Here is a 22352-nt window from a genome sequence, read left to right as displayed (position 1 = left end):
TTCTGCAGTTTAAAAAAAAAATGATATTGGCTGCATACTTATTAGAATGGCCAAAAAAAGAAAAAGATAAAAAAAAAAAAAAAAGACAATCCTAGCACTGGCAAGGGTTCAGACAAAGTGAGATTCTCATTTGTTGCTGGTGGAAATGCAGAAAGGTGCAATCATTTTGGAAAACTTGTCAATTTCTTATGAAGTTAAACACACAAATACCTTACAACTCAACAATCCCCGTGGTATATACTAACTCAAGACAAAAGAAACCTCATGTTTTCACAAAAACCTTAAAGCAAATGTTTATATAGCAGCTTTATTGATTGCACTTGACAAAAATGGGAAACAAACCAAATATCCTTCCACTGAATTGCTAAACAAACTGTAGTATATCCATGCAGTAGAACACTACTAAGCAATAAGGAAAGAACCACCGATATATTCAACACGACTAATTTTAGGTGAATTATCCTAAATGAAAGAAGTCAGACTCAAAAGACCCTATATTTTATAATTCCACTTACATCACAACATGAAAAATGCAATACTATAAAGAAATAGATCAGTGGAGGTCAAAGGCTGAGCTTGGAGGATAGAGCTGACTACAAAGATGCATGAAAGAATTTTTAGAAGTGATATAACAGTTCTGTCTTGCTTGTCTGGTGATTCTATGACTGTATGCTGGTCAGAACTCACAGAATTGTACACTATAAGGAGTGAATATATATTCTATGTAGGTTATATCTAATAATCCTGACTTCTAAGCAAAATCAATTACTGTGTAGCCAAACATCCACCTGTTCATTAAAAAAAAAATGTTGATCATTTACTATATGTACCAAAGATGGCTAAGCCTTTAAAACATTCCTTAGAGTGTCACTGTTATCACCATCTAAAATAATGATTTTTAAAATTTTCTTTAAGTATGTCATAGACTGAATGTTCATGTCCCTCCAAAATGCATATGTTGGGACACCTGGGTGGCTCAGTGGTTGAGCATCTGCCTTTGGCTCAGGGTGTGATCCCGGGGTCCTGAGATCAAGTCCTGCAACGGGCTCCCTGCAAGGAGCCTGCTTTTGCCTCTGCCTATGTCTCTGCCTCTCTCTCTGTGTCTTTCATGAATGAATAAATAAAATCTTTAAAACACACACACACACACACACACACACACACACACCAAAATGCATATGTAGAAATCCTTTCAATGTGTCTGTATTTAGAAATGGAACCTCTCTGGAAGAAATTAGGATTAAATGAGGTCAACAGGGTGGGCCCCTATCACGATAGGATTGATCTTCTTATAAGATGGGATACTAGAGAACTTGCTCTCTCCCTCCACAAGCACTCATGGAGAACAAGCTGGGTGAGGACATAGTGAGAAGGCAGTCATCCACCAGCCAGGAAGAGAGCCCTCACCAGACTCACCAGAAATCAAATCAGTCAGACCTTGATCATAAACTTCTAGCCTACAGAACTATAAGAAAATTAATTTTGTTGTTTAAAGCCACCTAAACAAAGGTGTTTTGTCATGGCATTGGAGCTAATACAAGGTAATTATTGACTATTTCTCGGGATGTGAGCTTTGATAGTGTTGAGGACACACGGGCTTTGTTGCCTAGAATAGAGCTGGGATGTAATAGATACTTAAGGACCATAGGTTGAATGAATATACAAATGAATGAATGAATGAAAACAAAGGAGCTTAGGGAAATAAGTAGTGATTTCAGTATAGGGTGGCCAATGCCAAGATGGTGAGAGCATAGAAGATGGGTTCTGAACCAGTAGAAAGCTGATGAGTAAGAACCCAAAGAGAGGCCAACAACACATATTAGTAAATGCTTAGCAGAAGCTTAATCAATACTTGCTTTCAAAAATGTGATAGTACTAGCAACTAGGGAAAAGAGTCCTTTACTACAAATATCATGGTTTGCATTTAAAAATCCCCTTTAGGTCTTACTCCTGACAGAGCTTATTCATGAATAAGTGAATAAAAAGACATATTTGGGGCTCACAATGACCCCATTCCACCCACAGCTACTCCATGATCACTCCACAGTCTTTCTCCTTCACCATGAGGTGGTTTAACTTCTGTTAGAAACCCAGTTTCAGACTCTCCCATCAATGGAGTGAATCATGCATCTTACCTGAGCATGGCTGGTTTACTTTGTAAAATATACCAACTGAAGTATTAAAAGTGAAGGCAACAGGATTGGATTGACAGGCAGGGTTTAGAGGGAGTTTTATGGGGAAAACAGGGAGAAGACATGTAAAGAAAGCAACCAACTAAACCTGATACCTACAAAGGGAACCTTGGGGAAATTTTTAATGTGTTTTTTTCTATTTGCTCTAATCCTATCCATCACACAAGAATATTTCATCCTTGCCAGCAAGTTCCAATACTGCCACTCAAGTCAGAGAGTTATTTAGAATGGGAAATGTACTGGAAAGAAGAAAATTAGCACACTATCTTAAACTCCTAATTCTGGTATTCTGAAATAAGCTAAGTCTAAACATAAACTGGATGAATGTACAGGAAACCCTTGCTTAAACCATGACAAGAAATGCTGCTATTGTAGCTGAGACTTAGGAGGTACCATATCTAAAGAAAATGCACTGGGCCAGGCTCTATGAGAGAGAACTGTAGGATGGCTTTCCCAATCTCTTCCCTTCTTCTCAGTCCCTGCCATGTAGGGAATAAAAACACTTTCACATGGCCATGATGTTAAACAAAACAAAACAACAAAGACATCCAAATAGATGCTTTAGGCATAGGTATTATCAGGAAACAGGAAGCGAAAATTGACAGAACATTTCAGCCATAATAATAAAGCTATGGTAATTCTAAATATGTGACTTTATCTTTTTATATCTCATAATATATGCATTATGCCTTGAAAATGCTATTACAGAAAACTGGGCATGAATTCTTAAACCATTTTCCTGGGAATAGCTTACTGTTTATATATATTATATATATATATATATATATATAATATATATATATATACTGTTAATTATATATATACTGTTTTATATATATAGTTTTTTTGCCAAAATTATTCACATGGCATTATGTGTGTAAAAGTATTCCTTTTATGCTTGACCAGTGCTCCTAAACTAGAAGTGATGAAGTGATTTTGGTCCTCAGGGAATATTTGATGGTAGGAACTGGATATATTTTTGGTTGTCACAACTGTGTGGGTGGGCTGCTACCAGTATCTAGTGGATAGAGGTCTGGGATTTGGCTAAACATCCTTCAATGCACAGGGCAGCTCCCACACTAAAAATGATCTGGTCCAAAATGTTGTAGTGTTGAGGATGAGAACTAGGAATATGAACTAGTTGCTTCTGGAGATATTTCATTTGAACAAAATACCAAATGCTACAGTGGCTAAGAGAATTAACTAAGCATAATCTATCTATAGAATTCAAAGCTGGCCTTTGAAAAAAACTTAACATTTTTAAGTAATGCAGAGTTATTTGGTTCTCTGGCATTTAAAGCAAGTGGGCTCCAGACTTTCAGAATATGCAACTCTAGATCACTGAGAGGACATGATTTTGCCTGCAGGAAAGTCATCTTCAGGGGATTTGGCAGTCAGTAGTAACATGGTGAAATCTTATTTCACTGACAATAAAAATAACGTGAACATATCAATAACCCTAGGGTAGAATGTTTTTTACCGAAGAAAACCACACAAAATCCTATTTGCACACTGAAATAAACAGCACTGGCTCGTCTTTCATGTCCACAGGCAATAAGGTTAGAGTCAGAAGCACAAACGGTATCCTTAGGGTAACACTATAGCACAAGATTAATAAGTTATTGGTCATTTTCATTGTAATACCACCAGATCCTTCACATTAGATTCCTTTCCTAGTGTAATAAGATAAGATTTCTGTATCACTTAATATCAAATGCCTATATACAACAGCTGGCAAACCGATGCTATAGAAAACATTTTTTTTCCATGTTTCTCCCAAGAATACATTTTATTCAAATAAAACAATCCGGGACTTTTACAGCAGCTCTCACTGAAAAGGGCACTGGAAAGATGAGATTTTGAATATGGGGAATGATTATTTCCCACCTCCCACACTCATATTTGAAAGTGATGGAATTTCATATTGGACTGCTAAAAAAGCAATAGGGCAGTAGTAATAACAAATTGTAGACTTATGCCAGACAGTTCTGAAAGAAGAATAGACATTTTTATTCTTGTAAGTTAGCCTAGAGTAAAAAGTACTAAGGTTTCATTTTTCCATTGTAATACAGACACTTCTTCACTATAAACTTCAAAGCCTTAGATAGATGTGACATTGAACTAATTTTTTTAAGCAATAATTTGGATAGATTCAAGCAGACGACAGAACTGACATTTTTCTACCATCTAAGTTCAAACAGGATAGATTCACCATGGTTGGTACTTATAAATGTTTGTTCTTCATTAGCTAAAGTTGAGCTAATTTGGGAGTATTTATTTCAATTCTGTGTTGCTGTATTAATGCAGAGGTTATGGAATTCAGAAAATATTTAACTCTTAACACAATTTAAGCTACTACTTACAACCTAGCCACATACTCAGAAAACCTTGGGGCTTGGTACACTTATGGGAAACCACAGGATCATAAAATATGTTCTTTAATTCTGAAGTGGCGCATCGTTAGGAGGAAATTTTCATGTCAGTGCTCCATCAATAAGCCTTCCTAATCCCTCATTAGAACACAAATGCCTCTTCTTTGTGGTCCTATGACTTACTTTTCTTTTTGAAAAGAATGTAAAAATATAAACAGTGAAAAATAAGTCTCCCCTCTCTCACTTACTTTGCAGTACTTCTTTGCCTGCCCCCCTGCCAGAGAACTGCTATCATCATTTCTTTTGTATTCTTTCAGAAAGATTTTATACAAATAAAAGTTAACATAGTACATAGATCTCATAGTATTTTGTGCTTCTACCACAATATTATTTGGACTGTATCTTGTACTAGAATTGTGTACATATTCATTGTCTCTGATATAGTATAAACTTATTCCGTTTCAAATTTGTATCACCAAAAAAAAAAAAAAAAAAAATTTGTATCACCAAAATGATTTTAAACAATGCAATAGATATTCAAAAGAGAACAAAATGTTAAATTGAACTGAGTTAGCATTAAGCAATGTTTAGGAATCTTATCTGGATTAGTTTGAGTGAGTTACAGCTGTATCTTTGGATACTTATTGGTCTATGTAAAATGAGACCAGTTTCTTTCCTAATAAACATTTCTCACTCTGTTAAGTTATTGCTGTCTGAGTTAGGTTGCCTGCTGGTTCAAATACAGCCATGTGAATAGTGAGTAGCATATTCTCTTCTGAACATTCATGTTAGATCCCTTAATGTACTGAGTAAGCTTTCTAAATCAGCTCCCACACCTCCAGGATGCACATGCTAATGTTAACTCAAGGGACAGTATGTTTAGAAAACATTTGTGGTTATCTTTACATCTTACAGGCTTAAAAATTATTATTCCAGTATACTCTATTATTAAAATGTTACCATATAAGGCAATAAAACCAAAGATGAACAAAACATTTTTTAAAATCATCTATATGAAGAAGTATCAAATGAGTAAGATTAATTCACTACAATCTTCCTATTTTTTTTTCCATTTCATCATATAAAATTTCCATCTTCTTGTTACCAACAACACAATGGACAGTCTGAGCCTTCTAAAACTCCATTATTAACTCAAGATGTGAAAAATTCATGGGGAGTTTGGATACTTTGCATGAAACTGGAGGCTGTATACTTCAAGAGAATCAGATTAAAGTGTTACATGGGGACAGAATAAATTGATGCTAAGAAGAGGAATGGTTTCTCTAATAGAAATTTGTTGGAACTAAGCAGATTTCATTGGTTACATTTCCCATTGTGATTTAGCACTTACAATACTGGGTTAAATAGCCTATAAAGATGAATAAAGTGTGGAACCTGACTTCAGTGAGTTAATAGTCCAGCAGGCAAATAAATATGGTGTCAATAAGTACATGGTAAATAGACTGTCAAATGTATCATGATACTTTGAAATATAGTGCAATAACATCAATATTTATGTTGACAATTACACTGTACCATACAGAGTTCCATTAATCCTTACAAAGTCTTACTATAATCTCCATTTCACAGAAGAGCAAACTAAAGCACAAACAACCTGTGTGCACTCTTAACCACTGCTTATACTGTTTCTCTTATGACTGATGGTGTAACTAGCTCTGCTTGAAATCAATTGACTGTGTCCTTTAAAGGAGAGCAGTATCTTTTTAAAAATGACAGAAGAAAGGAAAGAGAGAGGAAGAAAGGAAGGAAGGAAATCACCATTCTCTTCAGGCAGAGAGGATTCTATGAGCAACTAAGACACAGAAGTGTAAAGTAACATGGGATGTTCTGAGAAGGTTCACAGAAGATTCATATGATTTTCAGAAACCAAGTCATGGAGTGTTATTATTATTTTTTATTGTGCCATTCTTGAAAGTTTGAGTTTTGTTCTGTAGTTAGTAAAGTCTGCCTAATACTTTAAATCAGACAGGGAGATGATTACTCTGATTACTGTGATTATATATATATATATATATATATATATATATATATATAAACTCAAAAAACAATGTGAAAATGTTTTGGAGGAGAGCTATATTACAGGCAGGTAAAAGATTAGTACAGGTAGGAAAGGTGTTGAATAAACTCAACCAGTGACAAGGAGCAAGAGCTGGGGTGAAGATATATTATTCAAAGACAGATTGAATAATTCTTGACCGATTTTATCATTAAGAATGTTGTAAAATAGAGAATCCAGAGAACTGGAGTTCATAGCCTAAATGGCTTTAGAGTGAATTATTAGGAAAAAAAGAAGCAAATTTCATATTTGGTTTTAATTTGAATTTGTTTGGTTTGTATTAAGCATTGATGAAGTTAACGATCTGTTTTGGATGAACAAAGATATCTAAGAACAATATCTAAGAAGCAGTTAGAAACATAGGTGATAGTGCCCTGCATCTACTTATGAACTTCAAGTGTCAGGTTGGGAGTCTTCAGGTTCCAGAAGCGAGAGGAATGGATGAGACCAACCAGAAAAAAAGACAAAAGCCTGAGAAATATTAGTAAATTGGGCAAAAGAGGAGGAATCAGAAGAAACCAAGTAAGTAGGAAGAATACAGGATCAGTGGGAAATGGAGTTGTGGGATCCAAGATAGAAGAAATTTCCAAAAAAAAAGTATAAATGGTAATAACAAGAATTGTTATTTGCCTTAAACAAGGCAAGATGTCAAATGGTGTAAGAACTAAAAGGGTATTCGTTCTAATGGATACATTTGGAGATCATCGGGAACATCAGCAAAGGAAATCCCAGTCAAGTTTGAAACCAGACTTCATAATTTAATAGACTTCATTAGAAAGGAATATGAAAAAATGAAAAAAAAAATGAAAAAAAAATGAAAAAAAAAAATGAAAAAAAAATGAAAAAAAAATGAAAAAAAAAAATGAAAAAAAAAATGAAAAAAAAAATGAAAAAAAAATGAAAAAAAAAATGAAAAAAAAAATGAAAAAAAAAAATGAAAAAAAAAATGAAAAAAAAATGAAAAAAAAAAAAATAAAAAAAAATAAAAAAAAAAAAAAAAAAGAAAGGAATATGAGAAGAACTGTGTGTACAGACAACTGAAGTTATTTAGCAGTAAAGAGAAGGTTAACACAGTGTGGTCACTAGAAGTGATGTCATTGCCATGAAAATTGTTCTGCTTCTACCCTCTTTACAGGTGGAAGAGACTTGACCATTTCTATAGCCTGAAAGGAAGATTCAGTGGACAAGAAGGTATTGAAGAGAAGGACTACAGTTGATAGCATACAGTTCTTTATCAATGAAAGAGGATCAGATGATGTCTTGATAAGACCAAGAAGATGGGTATCCTCCGCATCTTAACGAAAATGTGTTTCATGATGGAACTATTCATTGTTGTAAAAGTTTAAGTGGGCAGTGAAAAGGGTGAGCCATTTTTGTGACTTTTCAAATAGTTTCAAGGATACAGGGTAACATTGTTAATATAAGGTACAGATAAAGACATGTCATAGAGAGGCTGATATAAGGTACACAGATGTACCTGTAGTCGATCTCAATACAGCATATGGACAGTGACCTGAAATGTGAGGTGAAGGCTTACAAAATGGAGAAATGTTCACTGTGCATCAGGGGTCCTCACAGCTTCTAACATGGATGGCATTAACTCAAGCTCCCTTTTGGCAGCTCAGATTAAGAACTGAAATCCCTTTTTACTTTCTCTTTAGATTTAAGATAAATCAGGAAGAATAATTGGAAAATTATGTCTTTAGAGAAGATAGTCAGATTTTAAATTATGCATTGGAAAGACGACTGCCTAAAGCAATGCAGAAGGCGGCCCCATGGTCTCACTCTAGTCCAGGCCTAGGTCACTGCTGCATTTCTAATCCTTCACATAGAGCCTTAGGTAAGATGGAATTTATAATAGATATGCAGATTAATATTACAGATGGATACATATACATACATACAGAGTATGCAAAATATCAGGACTTATTGAATCTGGTTAGTGAACATACAAGTATTCATTCAATTATTATTTCTATTTTCCATTTATGTATATACATTTCTAATTGTAACCACACATATTTTTACATGTATTTGGCTCTGCTCCCATGCACCTTAAATTATAAATATAAAGTACTTGGTAAATAGTGTGTGTTCGATCCATGTTATTCCTTTCTGTTATAATATTAATGTTATAATTAATTAACTTTAATTATTGTATTTCCCCAACTATATAATATGATTTGTATATTTGAGAACTTTCTTCTCCATTTCTTTCCTTCTTTTTACACATCAAATTTAGAGTGCCTTACTGGAAATAAGAACACCACTTCTTGGATAAATCCTTAATTTCACTTCTGAAGAGAAGTTTTAATTAACAAGTGAGAAAGGACTAGACTCCTTCCCTAGCCTACCACTCACATTTATTCTTTTATAAAAGGGTAGACTATGAGTTCCTTGAAGGCAAAGGCCTTCTCATATGTTGTTTTTTAAATCTGTGGAGCATACCAAGGTGTTTGGCAGACTCATTGGGTGTTTTTTGAATGAATGAATAAATCACTGCCTAAATGAATAACTATAAGAATAGGAGATATTTAAGCATTTCCACTATCCAATGGATTTTCATTAATGGCAGCTGACCAAATAGAAAATAGAGTTTGCATCTTTTTATCCTCTACATTGATCTTAAATGAGGTCTTCGTTCATTCTGATTGATTCTTTAATAAGATTGTAAGACAGAAAACTGAAAGCCATGGTGAAATCCAAGATGGAAGGCTGTGAACATAAAATAACCAACCAACCAAAGAATCATTATTGTCAACTACAGGACAATCAGAGCAAAGAGAAGGGATTGGAAAGTTAGAAGAAAATTTCAATCAAAGGTATACAGAATCACGGAATCTTTGAGAGATCAGGTCATGTAGTTTAAGCCTTGTTTTTCAAAGGAAGAACCTTAAGCTATGTGACTTTTTCTAAGCAAGAGGCTATACATTTCCAGATGGTTATTAAAATGATGAGTGATGGGTTCTTGGGTGGTTCAGTTGGTTAAGCGTTTGATTTCGGCGTGGGTTATGATCTCAGGGCTGAGATTGAGCCCTACATCCAGCACCATGCTGGGCGTGGAGCCTGCTTAAAATTCTCTTCCTCTCTCCCTCTGCCCCTTTATCCAATAAATAAATAAATGAATAAATAGAAGAATGAAGACACAATCATCAACTTACTAACTTGATTGTCCATTGCCTTCCCCTGATAGACAGAAGAAAACAGCAAAAACAGTATTCATGTTGAAATGAACTGGGAAAGCTAAAATCATTGAAAGCTAAAATCTAGAGTTATCAGCAGGGCAACAATCTTATCCCAGAGACACACAGATACGTCCTCCAACCTAGCTCTATCTATGCTCCCTCTTCACATCCCATTCCTTACTCTTTCTAAGGGAGAGAGAGAGAGAAAGAGAGCATGAGCGAGGGAAACATAATGTGGGTAGAGATCACGTGGGAATAGAGGACATGGAAGATGCTATGAAGTCAATCATGCATGACAAGAAAAACAGTACAATGGTGGTAAATGTTGGTTTAAAATTTTTGTTTAAAGATTTAAAACAAAGTAAGACAGTTTTGAACATTTTTCTTCAGTACTGATTCCAGAGATCAAGGATACCTTAGCAATTAAAATAGGGAAATTGTGGTCTACTTACCCATTTTGTATGGCAGCTGTGGGGTCATAGGTCAGAGCCATGCCAGCCTGTATACCAGGAAAAAAGAGGGGAAAACAAATCTTAACACTTTTATCTTGGTGTCCATAACATTCAGTACACACATTTTATCTTTACTTTCCATGATTTAAGTTTATTTTATCCTATACATTTTTCCAACCTTACTGCCAAGACTAGCATTTTTACTACCCACACATCAGAATCCACCAGTGAGTTAGGAGTTTATATTATATATCCAGACAAACCAAGGAACAATGTAGTTTGGATGATTTCCATTTCTACTTCATAAACCATCCGCTGTCTAATCTGGTATCCTTATAATTTCTCACTATTGTCAAGAATACCTATTATATGTTTCATGGCTGAAAAAAAAAAAAACAAGAATAAATCCTGTGGTCAGGATAAAAATAAAAGCTACTTAAAATGCATTCGACCTTTCAGAAGAAAATGTTAAGAAATATTTATTTTAAAATAGATCGTATGCCTTGGGGTATGTAGGTAATGAGTCACAAAGTGCTTGTCCAATATATTGCTAGTACCTGTCCTACTAAGAGTGGTAGAAAGGCAAGGTCATTTATACATAATGGAAATTCTAGACCTTGTAGCTAATAAGGAGGTGGGTTTGTTCTGTTTCTAAGAATAAAATCACCATTGAAGAACTAAACTGCTGTAACTAGCTGTAGTTTCAGAAAATAATAAACTTTATAACTATTAATTCACAGCCTACCTCCTTCCTTCATACACATCACATTTGATCCTCACAACAACCCTATGAAGTAGGCAGGAGAAACAGTTTCTCCATTCTATAGATGAAGATACTGAGGCTTGGAGAGGTCAAGTGACCTGCTCAAGGTCACACATTTGGAGGCAGAATCAGATTCCAGCCCAGGTCTTCTGAGGCTCCCTTCCACCATCTATGACCCTGACCCAGGGTCTGCATGAGACCTAATGATCATCTCCATCAATGTGGGAGAACTTTCTCTCTCTGTGGGCATACCACCTTTGGTTTCCAACATCATCAGTATGATTACTGCTTATGAGTAGAAACAGAATATAAAATGAAACTCAAAATTGATTAGGATGTTGTCAGGTTATACTTTTTTTTTTTAATTTAACAGTGAATTAGACCTATGTCAATTTCCTGGCTTTGATAGTGCACTATAATTATGTAAGATACAACACATGGGAGAAATGGGGTGAAGGGCACACAGGGACTGCTTGTACATTTCTTTTGCAATTTTCCATGAATCTATAATTATTTCAAAAGAAAAAAAAATGAATTAGCTTTGAGGACTTTTATAGAAGACAAGAAAAATCATAAAAATGTTAGAGAAAAGAAAATGAGCTTTTGTGTTTTGAGTTTCAGTGTAGGTGAAGGTAGTTTTCCTGTAGGACTCATTGAATTCCTCAGATTTCATACATAACTGAAGTGGAAATTCTCAGGCTTTCCAAGATAGGGCCTGAAGTCCAGTTTGCCATGCTATATTCATTAGATTACATGCATTATTTTTCCCAAACAATTTAAAAATTGTCATTAAGATTGGTATAAAGAGGCAGCCCTGGTGGCTCAGCGGTTTAGTGCCACCTTCAGCCCAGGGTGTGATCCTGGAGACCCGGGATCAAGTCCCATGTTGGGCTCCCTGCAGGGAGCCTGCTTCTCTCTCTGCCTGTGTCTCTGCCTCTTTCTCTCTCTGTGTCTCTCATAAATAAGTAAATAAAATCTTAAAAAAAAAGATTGGTATAAAGAATAAAGGTGTAGAGCCACATATGAATGGGATTGGCAAACTGAAAGCATACATAAATTGAAACAGAGTTTGTAAGCAAAGTAGAGATGACTGTTGGAAGTTAATAGAGGTGTACAGAGAATGCATGTTTAACGACAACTGCATCTCACTCATGTTAAAGAAATATGCAACAGATTATATGATAGGCTTGGGGATTGGAAAGTGAAAAGCAAAGGTAGTGTGTCAAAACACAAAGAGATTCTGGGGCACCTGGTTTGCACAGTTGATTAAGCATCTGACTCTTGGTTTTGGCTCAGGCCATGATCTCAATGTTATGAGATTAGGTCCCACATGGGGCTCATGCTCAGTATGGAGTCTGTTTGAGATTCCCTCTCCCTCTCCCTCTGCTCCTCCTGTGTGTTCCCTTTCTCTCTCCCTCTCTCTTTTAGATAAGTAAATCACACACACACACACACACACACACACACGCATGCACACACGCACACACGCACACACACACATACAAAGAGATCCTCAGTCTAAATTCTTCCCAAGATGGGGTCTTTGTCATGTGACTGATGGGAGACCCCCCCAGAATGGACCTGTCCAGGATACAGCTCATAATCCATGGTTCTGGCTATTATAGAGGGTAGTTGTAAAAGTTGTCCATTGGGAATGAGATTTCTCTCTTAGAAATGCTAATCTTCTTTCCCCTAACTTATTCAAGATGTCATACCAGAGGCAGAATGAAAAAAAGGAGGGGGGCTTTATACTCAATTGAGATATTGTTTGTTGGTGAGAGATTTAAGATAAAATCATACCTTCAGCCTCCTAACCACCCCAGATTGTTTAAATCCTAGGAGGTTTATAGGAAGACTTTCCTATTCAACCCCATGCTTTCTTCTTTTCCTTGTACTTATTTTCCAATAAGAAAATAAGAGACCAATGCTTTTTAGCCTTTCTTGAATTATGAATTGTCTTGAACATTCTCTTCTTATGCCATGTTTATTTATTCTGGCAACATTAGGTAAGGATTTTTTTTCTTTCACATTTTACTTGAATTCCTTATGGATTATAGTCAACAAATCAACTCTAGATAGGAACACCCTGATTATCAATAAACTCTGTCTTTTTGTTGAATATGCATGTGATAATCAGAAAGCCTAAGTTGGCTTCTTACTATATCTTAAATCAACATTCCATCTCTCAGAAGATGGAAAAGGACTGAATCAATGACAATATGGTTTTGTAAAAAGAATATATGTTTTTGACCTGGGTTCAAGTCTTAGCTCTGTTCCATTCTAGCAGTGTGACCTTAGGCAGCTTATTTAACCTGTTTGAACCTCAGTTTCCTCAACTGTTAAATGATTTAGTAATACCTACCTCATCGGATTGTTGTGAAATTTAAATGAGATTACGTTTGTAAAGCGCCCAGCACAGTGCCTGGAGACAAGACACATACATAAATATTATAATACAAAGCAACATGTGGTAAGTGCCAGATGAGTGGTATAGATGAGGTGTGGAGGAGAGAGGCTGAGGTGATCAGGGACGCTATGTGGAGGACATACAGATGAGTGGAATCTTGAAAGATGATTAAGGTTTTCATAATGGATATGAGAGATGGAGGCCAACTCAGACAAAAGGAATAGTATGGAAAAGATACAGAAATACAAAGGGCAAGGTGGGTGATTCACTTGCAGTAGAATATTGTGGTGTGGGAGCAGTGGGAATTAAGACTCAAAAGAAAAGAAGGGAGGACCTTGATTGCCTGGCTCCTCTAGGGGAGCCACTGAACATTTTTCAAGCAGGGAAATTACAAAGGGGATTGGACAAGAAACAGCACAAACCCCCCTGGAAAACAGAGGGTAAATCCAGAGCAATGAGCAACTGGAGTAGGCACTTGGGGACAGGAAGGTGGAGAGAATCTAAGGTGATATTGTCATTGCAAAAGGGTAGGGAATGAACACAAGATTCACCTACTTCATGATTTTGCCTAGGGACAGTCCTGCCTCTGAGTACCTTTGGCAAGAGGAGACAAGAGATAGTTTCAGGTCATTTGCATTTGGAACATTATGGGTAACAAAACAAGGCATGGGTTAAACAAAGGGTTGTTTGAACTTAACCCACTGGCTGAATATCATAGCACAATAACTAATAGTTGGCTACACCTGGTTTTCATTTCATGTGTAACAGATTGTTAGAATTCTAATATAGTGTTAAGGCAGAATTTGCATTCAATTTCCTTTTTTTTTCTCTCCACAAAGGTAAAAAAGAAAATCAATTTTGCTGCCCTGTCTAGCCACCTTTATACTAAGCAAGAACCATGAAATCATCATTATGTAATTACCAAATTTTATGGCATGTTTACAAACTCCAGAGTCATACAAAAAGTAAAATAACTTGGAACAAAACAAAAATGTCACACCATATATGTAGGAAAGTGATGTTTAATTCTGTCTCTCTCTTTCAAAAGAGTTATTAGATTCACAAATATTTTCCATTTTTCAAATTTACGTTATTTGTGTCCTGGAGGTATTTACAATTTATTTAAAACAAAAGGGGGCTTTTTTGTCATTTTCCAGCAGCAGCTGAGGTTTCACTTAGTATTTCAGCCATAATAGGGTATTTCTAGGCCGCCCGAACAGAATCTATACTGTAAGAGCTAGATTTTTAGAAGAAATTTTAAAGTACAGTTGACTGGAGTAATTAAGGTATCTAATTATTTTCAATGCATATAGAGATTTCACTGGGACACATCTGTTTGCCTTAGGAACTACATAGTTGATATTCATAACTGCGACATCGATGTTTTAGTGTAACATTTCTCTTTTTCCTAATTCTATCTTGACACATGATGCATCGTAATAGTATGAGTAAAATGAATAATCACAAGAATTTCCCATTTTCTACAATCAGGTTTAAGGTAACACTTTAGCATATACAGAATAAATATATATTTTAGTAAATATTGTGTATTGACTTAGCACAAGATGAGATCAGGAAACCAAAGAGGAAAAAGGATATGATTTTCTGGATATTATCTGTTAAGAGTTTATATCTTGCAACAAATTTTAACAATATTTATAACTGTTAGCAGGTTATAGTTAAAAACTCCACAAATGAAATAAGGTGACTTAAAAGGTGATGTGGGTGAAAGGGTTTGAAAATTATGTGTTATGAAATTTTGGTTCTGCTACTGCAGTAAAACCTCACTTAACTTTGTTTATATTTATTTACCAGTATTTCTCTTTAAAAAAACATGTCTTTTAGTGAAGAAATCATGTACATTATGGGTCAAAAAATAAAATTTTAAGAATTCAAAAATATCTGACTAGAAATAAAACAGGAAGATAACTTTAATGTCAAATGTCAAAATATCGGAGTGCTGTAACTATAAATGATTTTTTTCATTTCATATATTTTTCCTGACTCTTTTATGCATAACTAGAAAGATTTTTATAATGGGGAAAATCCCTTCAACTTAAAGAAGTACATTATATCTTCTATGAATTGCATTTTATTTTTAAATTCAGGAGGAAAAACATAAGGCATATCATTTGCAAAAGTAATATAGAGTAGAGGCCTGATTCAGAAGTAAGCCTGAAAATGTCAGGAAACATTTAGCTTTGCTAGGTCAATAGAATACAGAAGATCTGGGATGGAATGCGAATTGCTACAGCCAGAAGGATCAAGGTAAGAATGCACAGGAGGTTAAGGATAAATCCTGAAAATTCAGCGTTAATGATACAGCAATTCTAGTAATGGAACCTAGTATGAATTTATAAATCCAAATGGCCATAATGGTTGAGAAACTGAGGATTTCATAGGTGATAGCAGAAGCATGGATACCCAAGATATTCAGAAGAACCAATAAAAATTGCCAGGAAATTACAAAATGATCAATACCAAGTAAAATTTTGTAGCTAAGAAAAGATTTTAAACCCTTTTCCTGTTAAAAAAAAAAAAAAAAAAAAAGGAACCAATTCTAGGAAACAATAGGCTCAGGGCAAAATTGCAGGCAGGGTATTGTAGCACTTGCTGAAAGGAGATGTGAGGAAATGGGGCAGGTGGTAGGATTTTGCCAGCAAGGGCTCTGGCATGGTCAGGTGATTACTGAGTGGTGTATTTCTCCTGACAAAGGCAGGCAACTCTATAAAGCAGATGTCTGCTCTGACCTGCTCAAGGGATATTTCCTGCACTATATGCAGCCAGGCCCTCTCCTGAAGAGAAGATGAAGGACAAATAAGATTGTAAATGAAAACATTGCCAAAGTCTACCAGAGGGAGATTAATACTGCCTGGTTCTGAGATAAAACAGAAATGTCCTTGTTAATTGTTCTGTAAAAGATGCCTACCAACCTGTGCAATGGCTCATACTATACTCCCTAATTTTCATAACATCTAAAGTTAAGGAAGATATTTATTACAAATCATTTTTTATATTAGTTTGCATCATTTGACCAGTGATTTTCTTCTTCTTTCAACAGTCCTGTCCCTTGGATTTTGTGAGCCTAGTTTTCTTCTGATCCCTCAGAGAGCAATTTCTCCTTCGATGTTACTGCCAGTGCTCAGGGCCAGGATTTGCCTTTCTCTTCTCTCCTTCTGTACTGAGATGACATTCACTTTCTGATCCCAACTATTATTTATGTCCCAGTGATTCCTAATGTTGGTCTCAAACTCAGGTATCTATACTGAATTTCACACATTTATTGCGAAGTTAAATTCGTGCATTGAAATGTATCTTTTTTCAAGTTATCATTGCTTGTTTGTGTATTTACTAATATCCTTTGGCAGAGATTCTCTCCTGCCTCAGCTTGCAACTCCCTTCCAATCCATCAGCCACACCATTGTGCTGTAAGGATTGCTGTTGTGATAAAGAAAATGTCTCAGTTCTTGCTTGGTGAGTAGAGATGAGGGAACGGTTGGGATTACTGAGAAACATTCCCAATGCAGCAGGGAAGCCAGAGTGACTGAACCAAGCCATGAGCAAGAGCCTAGGAGAAACTACAGGCGGCAATAATACCTGGAGGCCCCTCTTATCCAAGTGACAGACTCAGAGTGCAGAGACGATTGTGAAAAGTCATGTTAACATCTTCAAGGGTTCGACAGAAATCAAGCAAATGAAATTCAGGGATTTATCACTTTAAAAAAAAATAGCAAATATAGGCAGAAAATAGAGAAAATTCACCTCTCTATGTTTGGAAAAAAAAACGTCAAGGGGAGTCATGCTGTTGTTTATATACTATGTCATCTTAGTATTTGTCCTTCTTGGCTTTTACTAAAGCATTCTAGTCAGGCAGAGAATTTCTCCCTTATATAGCAATAAAGAAGGACAAGACAAAACGATGCAGACAGAATTAAGTCTGGATTGCTGAGAAAGCCAATGGCCGCACAAAGAAATCATCATCAAAGGGAGACAGAAAGAAAGGTACGATGCGGCCGGCTGAAGTTCTCAAAGCTCCAGTCTGAGTGTGTCATTAAAACCAAAGTTAAATTAAGCCTTGATTGATAATCATAAAAGAGACAAGAGAACATTACCATATTTTATGTAGGCACTTCTGTTTTTATCTCAATCTGAATGACTGAACTTCATGGACTCCAAGACATACATTGTGTGTGTGTGTGTGTGTGTGTGTGTGTGTGTGTGTGTGTGTGTGTTTTACATTTTACTGTCTGTGAAATTGGGGTTTGCATGATAATTGATGGCATTTGAGTTTGGAAACTTTCCCTTTTTAGTGATATTTAAGTAATATTTCATCTTTAATTGATGGTGTTGTAGAGTAAATGCAATAGTGTACATACTGTTAAACCCCACCATAACACAGAAAATAAGATGAAAAATATACAGTGTTGAGGTTACTACCAGGGTGAGCCTATGCAGCTGGATAGATGGGAGTTCCAGGTATCTGACTAATCGATCCATATCCTCCCTGATCTCAGCTGCAGTTTGATGCTATATGGAGGTTGTAAGCTGTGGCTTAAATATCGAGGGGGACAATTCTGAGTCTTGTGGCAGGCTGGGATTGCCAGGACAGAGCCAATAACTCCAGAAATCTCCTAGTTGGTTGATGCCCCACATAGCTGTCATGGAGACTGGGTCAAGGGAATCAGAGAACATGGAGATCAACTACCAGCCTTTCTCCTTATAACTCTTGATATAATCTTCCCATCCTTCAGCACCTCCTAAACTCCACAACTAGCCTCCTCCTCAAGAAAGGAGGCTAAATTATATCCTAAATTACATCATATCCTAAATTACACAATTGCAGGAATTTACAAGATTTGCTTTTTATCTTCAGTGATCATAGGTTAGAAAATATGTACCCAGCAGCTTTAAAATAAAACCATTTAACTGAGTAAGAAGGTTTCCATGTTAAACTACTGAGATTTCAAGTTCTTGTGCCCATGGGAAGATTTTCTTGAGATTACAAGTGTCATTCACCTTGAGCCTGCTCTCTAAATTGCCAGTAAAGCACATGAAATAAGTAAGAGTACATTTGGTGGATTGGCTAACAAATTCAATAGCAAGTGTTGTAATGCATCATAACAGCTCTTTTTAAGACCACATATGTAAAGACTCTTCTTCAGTTCAAGGTTAAAAGAACTATTTGCAGAACCTGGCAGTATTGTTAGATACGCCTGATTTTTTTCCAAAGTCCTATTAAAGAAAATAATTGGACAATTAAATGCCAAGCATCATGATATACCCAAAGGAAATTGTGAACTATATAGATGATTTTTCTATGTTCATGGAATACGGTCAAAAATAATATGAATCTACATCCTTTTACTACTAAGTTTTGAAATAATTCTTTAAATGTATTATTTTCCTTAAATTATTTTTTTATCTATGGTTCATTGGGACAATACTTCAATTCCATATCTCTGAAACATAAATTTTCTAATGTTCAGTATTGTAAAATTAAATTGCAGTCAATATGGCTCCATAGCTAATAGAAATGGTGTATTTCTGGGCCTTGTCAGATTTTTCTTATACTTAATAAGAAGGATGTTGACTGGTAACTGATCAAAGAGTTTGTGAGCTGGGTGCACTATTCCAAACAGAGACAACTGAAGGTAAAGGGGCCATGTGGTTAAGTTGCATCTTGTCTTTCTCACTGCTAAGAATGTCTCAAAGCATTTACTTTACAATAGGGTTGTTGATAGCTAATGGTAGCCAAATGCTTTTATAAAGTCAACAAAATAGTCTATTGAGTATTCTTTATAAATGGTGACTGTAGGGATAACTTCTTTCCAGATTTTATGCAGCTTGTTTGTTATTACTTCCATAGCCATCTATGTGTTCTTTGACATCAAATATTTACCATATCAATGTGACCCATTTGGATTTCTAAAGTAAAGAGCCAATATAGCTTTCTCCTCATATGCAGATAAGTAGGCAAATAAGAATGTTATAAGTAATAGTAGAAATAATTCAATGTGTTAGGTTGATGACTAGGCTAAGGAAGATATATGAATTTTTACATTGGGTCAAATGTCTGATGATCTTTATGAAGTGAATACAAGTCACTCGTCACTCATAGGCTTCTTATATATGAAAATAGGATCAGAGCTTTTTCCAAATTCCTTAGAATTTTACATTTTTTGGTTGAGTAGAGTAAAACCTTTTGTCTTTAAATCCATAACAATTGACAATTGACTCTAACACAACTCTTCAAATAAAGATCATTAAATAAAAATAGTTGGCTGCATGCATTGGTACAGTTAGTTTTGACACCCATGCACATTGTTTTTTATATCAATGGAAGAGACGTAGACTTACCCAGTAATTGGATCTCACTCAATAACAGTAATTATAAAACAAGATACAGTTGATTCTTGTTATTAACAGCAATTAATTCTATAAAGCCACCATGAACACTGAATTAGGAATACCAACTCATTGCTCCTAGAGGAAATATAGCATTAGGTTCCTACAAGCCTGTGGTCACAATATTTTCACCAACTAATTAATATATAACTTTGTTTTAGTTGTGTTTCTGTCTAAAGATAACTCATTTAATATATATTTTTGATTCATCAACAATGAACTCAAAGCCAACAGCACTATAAGTCATGCCTGAACAAAGCTTATCTCCATTTTTTTTTTCATATTGTCTCCATTAGGCACATCACAGATTTCTTGCACTTAGAAGCATTTGACCTCACTTCAGCTCTACATTTGGGGACCATTTTAAACAGTGAAATCACCAATGAAAAGCACAAGCATGTAAAAAGTGTGGCGCTAAATAAAATAAGAAAAGGACACTTGTTTACAGAGTAAGAGTTAACACAAGAAAACAAAGAATCCCTTGTTCAACTTTATCTGGGACTATGCATACTTAGTGACTCAATTTTTTTTTTCAAGTTTATTACTTGAATTCCAGCATCATTAATATACAGTGTCATAGAAGTTTCAGGTGTACAGTATAGTGATTCAATAATTGTATACATTACTCAGTGCTCATCATGATAAGTGTACTCTTCAATCTCCAGCTGACTCAAACTTTTAACTGCTCTGCACAAGTGACCATGAAAGTACCGTGAGTATTAATTCTGGGTTACAAATAAATTTTAGCAAGTAGGTAAATTTGCAAGTATGGAGCCCATGTATAATGATAATCAACTTTATAATTTTAAAATTATTTATTTATTAGAGAGAGAGAAAGAGAGATTGAGGAGCAACGCAGGGGGAGAGGTAGAAACAGCATCTTAATCTTAATTGATTGAGCCACCCAGGTGCCCCACTACTGTAACTTTTTTCAAATGATAATATCATGAGTGTGTCTTTCAGTAAACAAAAGGAAATTTTATAAGTGGCATTAGTACTACTATTCATAAGGATTCTAAAAATTCCTTACACAAAAGAATTTGTAACATCACTCCTGAAATCAATTAGAATATGGAAGGTTAACAATTATTGACGTTCAGCACTATGGAGCCATAGAATATGCAAGAAAATTCCTGCTTCCCAATTCTTTGTGAAGTCCAATAAGTCACCAGTTTGTGGTATTAGGATGCTTATTCTGTCAAAGATAATTGTTTTGAAGGATACTAGAACATATTGAGCATAAGGAATACTTTTCATACCCAGATGTGTACCAGCACTTTCTAAATCCAAAATTAATTGCCATTATTTGCCAGAATACATAGATTAATAATTCATTTTCTTTCTCTTTAAAAACATCAACTATGTAATTCATCAGTTCTCAATAGTGTCTCAATCTTTTCCTTGGTATCTAGCAATAGTCCATGTTTTCTTTTACTTTTTTTTCTTTTTTCCTCCATCCAAGTCCCTCTCTTCTCAGCTCTTGGCTTACATGATTACGTGATCTTCAAGAGAAAAATGGCTAGAATTTGAACACAATCTAATGTTTCAGTGATAAATAATGCTTGGAATGCAGATGATGATTTGGAAAGTGATCTTTAAAAAACCTTAATAAAATGTGGGTCAAAGTGAAAAGAAATTTCTGCTGGTTTTATAATATATTTTATTAAACAAGTAAAAAATTCAGCTGGAAAAAATGACATTAGTAGTAGATTTCCTCTCAAATAAATTTTGTATCATTAAAAATAATTCCCATTTGGAAAATAAATAGACATGACATGAAACTGGAAACCAAGAACTTAGGCATTTGAGTCATAAGAAACACATAGCAAAGCTGGCTTTCAGATTAAAAAGCCCTGAGTTGTGTTGATGATATTATGAGAGTTATAGTAACAGCTTAATACTGGAATGATTATAGTTTTCCAGGAACTGTGCTCAATGCTTTACCCTCACCACCGCATTTAATCCTTTCAATCACTAAATATTCACTTTTCACCATTCTCATTCTACTGATGAGGAAACTGAAAAACTTGCCCAAGTTTGTCACTTAGCTCAAAAGCTGTGGATTTGTGATTGAAATGCTAGAGTTTGCCTCCTAACCACTAAAGTAGAGTGTCTGGTAAAATATGAAGAACAGCAAACAATACTAAGCACATCACAGATGTTGACATGATTCCTTAAAATTCAGAAAGAATTATTATTCTCAATAGGTGCATTAGAGAAGGATGCAAGATTTGTTATAAGACACCCAAGCTCCATTTGCTCCTCTAAATAGTATTCTCTCTGTGCCACTCGGTACCCTGGATAAGTAACAACATGGAGCTTTTCAACTCTGGGGTGATTTTCTGGTTTGGAAATGCATATAAATCAGTTTCTCAGTTACCTACCCTGAGAAACACACAATCAATCAAACAGTTAATGGTTAGTAACAAGACAAGTGTGCCTTGACATTTTTGTGGCTGCTACTTTTGTTATTTTTATTATTTTTATTTTGTCCTTGGT

The 22352-nt window shown here is 35.3% G+C and overlaps 1 protein-coding gene across 27 annotated transcripts in view; it reads right to left on the bottom strand.

Annotated features, from left to right (window-relative positions):
* The window catches only part of RBMS3 (RNA binding motif single stranded interacting protein 3), a 1291910-nt gene that overhangs the window by 109111 nt on the left and 1160447 nt on the right, over positions 1–22352 (bottom strand). For 15 of the 27 annotated variants that reach the window (XM_072793055.1, XM_072793061.1, XM_072793062.1 and 12 more), the window contains 2 exons: positions 14004–14042; positions 10279–10325 (listed from right to left, as the gene is read on the bottom strand). In XM_072793055.1, the coding sequence (XP_072649156.1) occupies positions 10279–10325; positions 14004–14042 (86 nt within the window). The remainder of the gene's footprint in view (positions 1–10278; positions 10326–14003; positions 14043–22352) is intronic. The other 12 variants (XM_072793059.1, XM_072793063.1, XM_072793064.1 and 9 more) reach the window with 1 other exon arrangement.

The sequence above is a fragment of the Canis lupus genome, chromosome 22 (genome assembly GCF_048164855.1).
Source record: "Canis lupus baileyi chromosome 22, mCanLup2.hap1, whole genome shotgun sequence".
Classification (NCBI taxonomy): Eukaryota; Metazoa; Chordata; class Mammalia; order Carnivora; family Canidae; genus Canis; species Canis lupus.
This window is presented reverse-complemented; position numbering and strand designations above follow the sequence as displayed.